Here is an 8,567-nt window from a genome sequence, read left to right as displayed (position 1 = left end):
TGCAATATGGCGCCCTTTCTGTGAAAAACGCCACAAATATATGAAGTAAGATTTTTTTAAAACATGAAGTGACTGAAAAATTAATTTGTATCAATTCAATAAATGCTTTCAAAAATAAACAATTTTTTCTATTAATTCATACAGATCTTTCGGCTAACAGTCGACACTGAGAACGCATTTAGTCAAAGCGTGCCAGATGCACAGCAGCCTGGATGCCTGGAAGGTAAATAGGAACTTAATGCTTCAATTAACCCTATTCAGACCGGGGGGGGGGGGGGGGCTTTTGAGGCCCGCGCTAACTTCGATGTCCTATAACGCCAGAACGGCTTACGCTAGAGCCACCAAATTTGATGATTTTTCCTAAAATATTGTTGGCAGCAATTTTGCGAAGTTTGACAAATTTTCCATTTTTTCTTGTTGCCATGGCAACCGTTTGTTGACAGGCAGTTTTGCCAAAAATCACTATTTTTGGTTCTAACTATGTATTTTTCACATTTATTTGCTATATTACTGCGATTTTGTTACATACATAAAATCTTATATTATTCAGCATATCTTTCATAATTATATATGCATAAAGTATGCTAATTTGATGACGTCATCAGCCCAAAATCCAAGATGGCGGACCGAATGGCCAGATCAAGAATAACAAGCTAATTATCCCTTAAAATTTGTAACTACCTGGTATTTTTTCATCAAAAACCATCTAAATGAATGAATTTAGACTATTTCCATTGCCCTTTGTGATTATTTGTTGCAAAAAAAGTATTTTAAAAAATTCAAGGTGGTGGGTATAATATGGCGGAGCCCAACTCGTATCTTAGATGTGCATGACGTCATTTTATGACGTCATATTGACGTCATTGATGTTGCTATTGGCAACGCAAGTCGTAATTAACATTATTATTCTGTTATATGCACTTGTTGTTACATTTTTGCAGCATAACTTGAAGTTTTCTGAGAATACCCATTTTTCATGGGTTTGGCCAATGTAATCTAATTGATGACGTCATAATTACGTCATCTTACGTCAACGTAACGTCAAACGTCACATACTTGTCAGATATGACGTCGAAATCATGTCCTGAAAATTTGGTGGCCCTACAGCACGTCGTTTTAGAGTTATAGGACTTAGAAGTGGAGGGCCTCAAAAGCCCCCCCCCCCCCGGTCCAGGGATGACCAAAAAAGCCCGGTCTGAATAGGGTTAAAACCGAGTGTGTGAACCCCCTGCCTACGGACATGTTAAAACCGATGTGCTTGGTTAAACATGAGCCTGACAATGGAAGCCACATTGCATCATTTGATTTCAAATATGCGTTTCACTCTCTTATCTATACATTCATGACCTGCATGCTCAGATGATCAAATAAAATTGCTCTTCAATGGTAGAAGAGTGTACTTTTATAAGAATGATTCGCATCACTTTTGGCCTGATTCGTTTCTAATCTGTTGTCGCAACGTCGCGCGTGGCGGTGCATAAATCTATTTCAATCTTGAATAGGCTAATAAAGGGCGCAAAAGTTATGTTACAAACACTGAAGGCGAATTGGTGGGCCATGGGAATCAAGCATTTGGCTTGTAGTCAATTAACTCGGGGAGGGATTCAGATTTGGGTACGGTACCGATGTACTTTTCAGGCCTGCGCAAACTTTCATGTCGCATAACGTCAGAGCGGTTTACGATAAAATCTTATGTTATCTACAATATCTTTCATGATTCATTATGAATAAACTATGCTATGCTAGTTAGAAGTAATTCTCTGACAATTTGTTGTCCACATGATAAGCCGTTTAAGACTTACATGGGAATCCCAAGGGGTGGGCCTCAACCCCCGCCACCAACCAAGAACATGTTTAACTACATTATCATCGTCGATGAAGGTTAGACATCCAGGTAATAAGATAGGCCAAAAAAGCAGGCACTCATACAACTGGATATGATTATTATCCCGCAACATTTGTGAGGGCATATCTGCTGGTACACTTCGTGAGGCATGAAAAAGATAAAAACATAAAAGTGAGGACTTTCTGTGGAGTCAGTGACAGTGTCTAGATCCTTATTTGGGATTATTCGAAATATATCCTCTACTAAACAGTGCGGTTAATACTTTTTGTAAATGATCTGTGGTAGAAAATGTACACCCATTCACATGGTTCGAATGATGAGCTGCAGTAAGAAAAGTAGTAAGATGTAGATTCTGTGAGTTTCCTTCTCAAAATCTTTCCTAAATTTTCAGACCCTGATGACTGCGCGAGCAGCCCCTGTTGGCTGGGAGGGACCTGCCTGGATCACGTGAACGGCTACAGCTGTGTCTGTCCTAAAGATACCGCCGGCAAAAACTGTGAAACTGGTAATGCAATGACTCTTCTTTTCGAAAAACAGGGCTTCTGTCCCCTTCTAAGAAATGAAAATTTCCTTACTGTTATGATTTATGGCAACGCTTACACTCCGTAACACTAACATGATAGTATTCATTTTAAACGTAAACATTTATAGAAAGTGGAGTATCAGTAAAAAGATTGAGTTGTCATTATACTTTTCTCATCAACAAACCCCAGTGCCCTTCGCCGGAGAATGTCACCAGTTCTCCCCCACCGCTGCTGCCCACCCTGACGCGGCCCGAGCCTGCCGAGCTCAGGACGGACACCTGGTGGATGTGACAGACCAGCAGCAGCAAACTTTCCTCGCTGACAAGATCGCGGCTTCGACTGGGGCCTCCAGTTGGCTGTCAATCAAAACAGCACCTGCGGTGTTTGTCTACAGCAATGGGGCTCCTTTTTCAGGTATCATAATGATTCATATTCATCCAGATAAGCTTCAATTGGTGTTTTGTGATTTGTGCTCTTTTTGAAGCATGATATGTTCTGTTGTGTAGACTGATATCATTGACAACACAGCACTCATGTTCTAAGCTGAAGGCGGCACCTAGTAGTCTGAAGATATAATTGCTAATTTTCATTGCAAGCTCATGCCCGAGGTCCAACTGCAAACAAAGTAAAGTAGTGGTATACATAATTGTATTCTTAACAGAGAAGGAAACATATGTATATAGATAAATCAAAAGGGAAATAACATCTAATCCAAATATATTTCGACTTAGTTAAGCTATTTGATGGGTCTGACTTCTTTTCCGCATGTAATGGGAGATTAATTGTCCAACATTTTCATATAAAAAGGGGTTGGACGATTAAGCAAGAAGATTGTTTTTTGTTGCTCGGTAAGGTGAGAAAAGATGATAAATGAAATAGACTAAAAGAAACACGGTATTTTATTTACAAAATTATTGTTTATAAGGCATTGATCTCCTTAGATATTGAGAATGATAGGTTTTTTTTACACATTCCTACCGGCCGACGGCTAATGGACACGATATTTGTGTTATCATATGAATTACCATCTACATCCAACAGCCCCCCTGCAGTGGTTGTCCAGTGAACCCGCCGAGCCCTGTGACCTGTGTGTTCTCCTAGACAGCAACAATAATTTCCTGGCCAAGACAGCACCGTGCACGGAACAGCACAACTACGTCTGCCAGGATGGTAAAACTATTGTATATACTTTTTGGTCAAGCTAGTAAACTTCTGAATTTTAGAAAATCCTTGTAGGCACAATGGTAGCACACAATGGCAAAATGGCACCTTGACAGAAAATACCGATGACAAAGCGGAAACAAACTAAAAGGTAAGCAGAAATCGACAATGTTCATTATGTGAATAAGAATTCTTGAGTACTCTTTTCATCAAGAATGACATAAAATGGCAATGACGACATAGTAAGCAAATATAAAACTCGCGATGCCTACGGTGCTACAATTCATCCATGTAAGGCCATTTCATGGTGTGAACTGATCTTGAACGTCAGGTCATTAAAACATTGAACAACCTTACAAATGGCGTAAACTCATGTCAATATTCCAGCCCTGAAATCACTTTATCATTTCAGCCCTGACACCATGCGGACAAAACATCTGCCAGAACGGCGGCATCTGCACCTCCTGCTTCAACGACTCCGCCGCCTTCTGCGACTGTCCTGCCGGGTTTGACGGGAAGACTTGTGAGATAGGTGGGTACTGTTATGGTCTACAAGAGACGCTGTGTTTCTTACTATCGTATTTTCAATAGGTTCCCTCTGCTTAGAACATACATGTAAATTTCCCCAAGTATATGTGCGAATGCAGCTAAACCCGCCAATAGTATCGACTCGGGATTTAACCAAAAGTGTAACAGCATGTAGTTGTTTATAGGGTTCTTAATGCTTAGGCCAATGTAAAGCAGATTAGACACCGTGCAGTGGCTTCAAAAAGGCAACTTTGTGGAATACTGTGCAGCAAAGTTCATATAACAAATAGCATTACCTAGCCACTGTTCCATTCTTATCATGTTTTATTATATGTTTCCATATGAGTATTCAATGATGATAGCAGATACAACACAAACTAGCAACTCTTGTTCTTAAATTTTCATAACTGTCACAGTTCAATAATGATCTGATTCTATAACATTTCCACAGACATTGACGAGTGCGCCTCCGGCCCGTGCCAAAATGGCGGGAGTTGTCATGACGACATCAACTCCTACACCTGCATCTGCCCAATCGGTTACCAAGGAGACCACTGCGAGACAGGTTAGTGTGACAGTAATATGGGCTTTAAAACGTTTACATGACCAGCGTTTTGACAACTTGCTCGTAGCAAGGTCGCTCTATAAAGCAAGAATGTGGTCCCAAACGCGACTGAGTCCGCTCCCTGGTCTCTATTCACGATTGCGGTAGACTCGGACCGTTTGGGACCGCATGGCAACCTTGTCATAGTATGGCGGGACTGAAGTTCGTGTGATGCTTGGCATTTTCGTAAATTCTAACAAGTTGAGCTCTTAGCATATTCGGACCTTAAAAACACAATTCTTGATTCTCTGTTTTATCCAGACATGGACTGGTGCTCCAATATGCAGTGTCCAAATGGTTTCATCTGCCAGGACTTTACTTTCTACTTCATCTGCGCCCGTGAGTAAAGTTTTACTACATAATTTTGAATCCAGTTGTTACATTCTGCAAGTACAATGATATGCTTCCCTTCGACCAGTAATGACCCTGGTAATATCATAATTGCTGTATATGAGCCCTGCAGCTTCGACTATGGCTAAACGTCCTATACGAGAATGCTGTTACTGCCACATTGTTGGCAACATCTGAACCATAGGTCAAAATAAAATCAACGAATATGTCGCTGCCATACACGTAACGATACATTTAAGAAATTTTACAAGTTATTTACGAATGTTTATATGACCGGGGGATTATTGACAGATTCTTGCATGAGTCATGATGCCATCTAATTCTTTTAACTTTTCTTAAAATATTGACATATTTCAGGTAAAGTAACAGTCTTTTTAGCACCTACTGTAAAGAAATGCACCAATTCTTATCAATTATAGTACACCCTCTTTGCATGAAAAACTATTTACAAAATTCTCTCTGTGAACGCTCTTTGTTATTTAGACCCATCTTCCACCACCCGGGGGCTGCCGTACCAGTGCAGCAGCGTCTCCTGTCCGGATGGCATGAACTGCACCCCTGAGGGCGTGGCAGCCTTCTCATGCAGGCCTGAGTGATGTCACAACAGGGCCTCCGACTTGACAATGACCAGCCAACATGGCTGCTTCATGCGCGGCTTGAAACTGCTTTTTGTGCGTGATTTAGGGCCTACCTTTAGAGTCTTACTAGAGATAAAAGCAGCACATAGAGATAGAAGACGTTAGATCAATAAAGCACCAGCAGCAAAAATCATATCCACGGTTTCTGTCCTTCCTTAACCATGCCTTACACGAGTTAGAACATGTAGATATGAATAAAAATACCCAAGTATAAATTCCGGAAGCACTGTAAGCCACTATGTAGCTCTATCACACCTGTGTACCTTTACTCTTCATAGCCTATAGCAAGTTACAGGAAGAAAAACGGTTGTCTTTTACCAGAGACTCAATATGGAATGGCATATCTTGAAAGGTATAGTGAGTAGCGACCTCTCGCGGAAAGCTATGGAAGTGCATAAGATCTTTAACAAGTTTGCCACTTGGGCACCGCGCACTGTTCTTTACACATTACCTATCGTTTACTAAAGCACTATCTCTTCTCCCGAAGGTAGTTTGTTTGGTAATCAATTTCATTGCTGTATATAATGGTGAAAATATCTTCAATTATTTCTTCAAAAGAATAGAGTCAAAACCTACACTTACTAATAAGCTGCATATCTCTCCATAGCCTACATAAAGAAGAAGAGGCTAAAACATTGCAGGAAGAATAGATCATACAGTACTGTATTCTTTATTACAATTTGAAGGCTACTACTAAAGGCATAATGTAAAGAAATTATATATCTTCCATTCCATTCCATAGCTCCGACAGGAGACTTTCGAGCTAGCAAGGTTTATCAGAATGGCACTTTGAGAGTCCTTAACAATGTTTACTTTAACGAGTTTGATCGAGTATACCCCTTTGTGTCAGAATGTATGATTGCCCTTTGGCCTCACACACAACAACTTTACAGACATGTAATACTGCACTGGACGACCTGTCAAGCCTCACGTTTGCACATCTTTTCGCAAGCGTTGTTTCGAGCTATCAACCCGTACTGTACTTAATGGTGCCGAGTTCCACTTTACCTTCATCATACATTTTATAGTTATAGCTATTTAAAGCCAAAATTATAGGTTGTCAACTGTGGCACTTGTAACCATGACTAGTCGACTGTTTCTTGTAGCAACGCTTTATTCTACGGAGTTTCAACCAAGTGGGTGCCCCCATATACACTGTTTCTGCACAGCTTCGATCTAACACAACCGGTGTACAAAGGTTTGTTCATTGAATTCGTTTTTTTTTTTCGTATGAAGGCCATCTGCACCATGTCACAACCACAATGGTAATAGCCCAGTAGCACCGTTGAGGTAATAGGGAGTTCTACACTCATTCACACATCCAACATATTACTGTCTGGGTCTCGTAGGTACGAAAAGTAAGCTGAGGCATTTTTAATTAAAACTCTGCATTACACGTGCACCTCGACGTTGTCAAGTCGGCGATGTTGATTCGGTGCCTGCCAACAGTGCCCTACAACAATACGTTGCCCGTCGCTAAGAACTACCGGCAGCAACACGGTATAAACTGGTGAAAACAAAACACAGTCCTCACAGTTGAGGCAGTAACAGGCGGTGAAGATGTGGAAGTTTTCTTTTCGTATAAAGGCCATCTGCACCATATTACAACCACAATGGCAATAGCCCAATGGCACCCTTGAGTTAATGGAGAGTTCTCCACTCATCCACTCATCCAACCTATTACTGTCAAGGTCTCATGGGTACGACAAGTAAGCTGAGGCATTTTTCATTAAAACTCGGTATTACACGTGCACCTCGACGTTGTCAAGTCGGCGATGTTGATTTGGTGCCAACTAAGTCCTACAACAATGCACCGCCCGTCGCTCAGAACTACGGGCAACAACACGGTATAAACTGGTGTAAACAGAACACCGTCCTCCAGTCAAGAGTTAGACTACAGCCAGTAAAGATGTGGAAGTTTCTGCTCCTCCTCGCGGCTGTAGGCACTCTGCCGGCCGCGTCAGTCGGTGAGTACATTTGTACTGACATGTATGTATGAACTAAACCTATATTGATTACGTAAGAGATAGCCGAATCTGAAAAAGTGTACAACTTTACATGAGAACCGCGTTGATACAGGAGTAAGATCTACAGTTAACTCATTGTTTTATTTTGCGTAGGTGGCAGGCTGTTTGGTCCCTAGATCAAGTCGCTATTCAATTGTGGAAGAGTGTCTACTTTTGACACTTATTCGTATTTCTAATCTATTGTCATAACAATTCGCATGGTGTTGCAGTGATCTATTCCGATGTTGAATTGGTTACAAACAGACTGAAAAGTTATCTACAAACACTGAGAGCGTATTTAGAAAATACCTACTTGGCTTGTAAACGAGTTTACCATAAAATCGAAAAGATGTTAATTGCTGAGTTGATTGCTAAGGATACTAGTACGTCATCTTCCGGAAGTGTGACGTCAACAACGGGACAAAGTGGTCGGAGTCTTTACCAGACAAACAGTACCCTAACACAGTGTTTGCAGTTGTGTTATGTCCAGTTGAATGGCATGTTAAAAAGCCTGTGAATGTGCGGCAATTCTTTTCGTCGGGTTACTAGCATATTTGCTTCTCTTGTTTTTATCCCATTATGTTAAATTCATATGTCGTTTCAATATAATGGGTACAGAGATAGCTATTTATGTCGTCACTGTGAGACATTCATGTATTGTAAGAACTATCAAACATATTTTCGTGTAAAATGCCATTTTCCTGAATGGTAGACAATGGGGGACATATCTGTGTTGAGCTACATCTCATCAAGCTTGAAAGAGATACTAGTAAGGCCTGGGTCACATTTCCAAATCGGGGCCCGGCCGGGATGTTTAAGAAACGAAAAATCAAATTGTATACCAAGAAAAATACACAAATTATGCCATTGATCTTATTTGACATTTTGTTTATTTGATATCTTTATAGG

General features: G+C 40.7%; 2 protein-coding genes across 2 annotated transcripts in view; one reads left to right on the top strand and one right to left on the bottom strand.

The window, feature by feature from the left end:
- Window positions 1–5,787, top strand: part of LOC118427807 (fibropellin-1-like) — a 19,247-nt gene extending 13,460 nt beyond the window's left edge. Inside the window, exons 11-12 of the mRNA XM_035837767.1 lie at window positions 4,925–5,002; window positions 5,498–5,787. Of these exons, the coding sequence (XP_035693660.1) occupies window positions 4,925–5,002; window positions 5,498–5,610 (191 nt within the window). The 3' untranslated portion in view covers window positions 5,611–5,787. The remainder of the gene's footprint in view (window positions 1–4,924; window positions 5,003–5,497) is intronic.
- A 1,256-nt stretch (window positions 5,788–7,043) lies between these two features.
- Window positions 7,044–8,567, bottom strand: part of LOC118427910 (protein crumbs homolog 1-like) — a 15,779-nt gene continuing 14,255 nt past the window's right edge. The window contains exon 4 of the mRNA XM_035837875.1: window positions 7,044–7,159. Coding sequence (XP_035693768.1) covers window positions 7,044–7,159 — 116 coding nt within the window. The remainder of the gene's footprint in view (window positions 7,160–8,567) is intronic.

The sequence above is a fragment of the Branchiostoma floridae genome, chromosome 12 (assembly GCF_000003815.2).
Source record: "Branchiostoma floridae strain S238N-H82 chromosome 12, Bfl_VNyyK, whole genome shotgun sequence".
Lineage (NCBI taxonomy): Eukaryota > Metazoa > Chordata > Leptocardii > Amphioxiformes > Branchiostomatidae > Branchiostoma > Branchiostoma floridae.
This window is presented reverse-complemented; position numbering and strand designations above follow the sequence as displayed.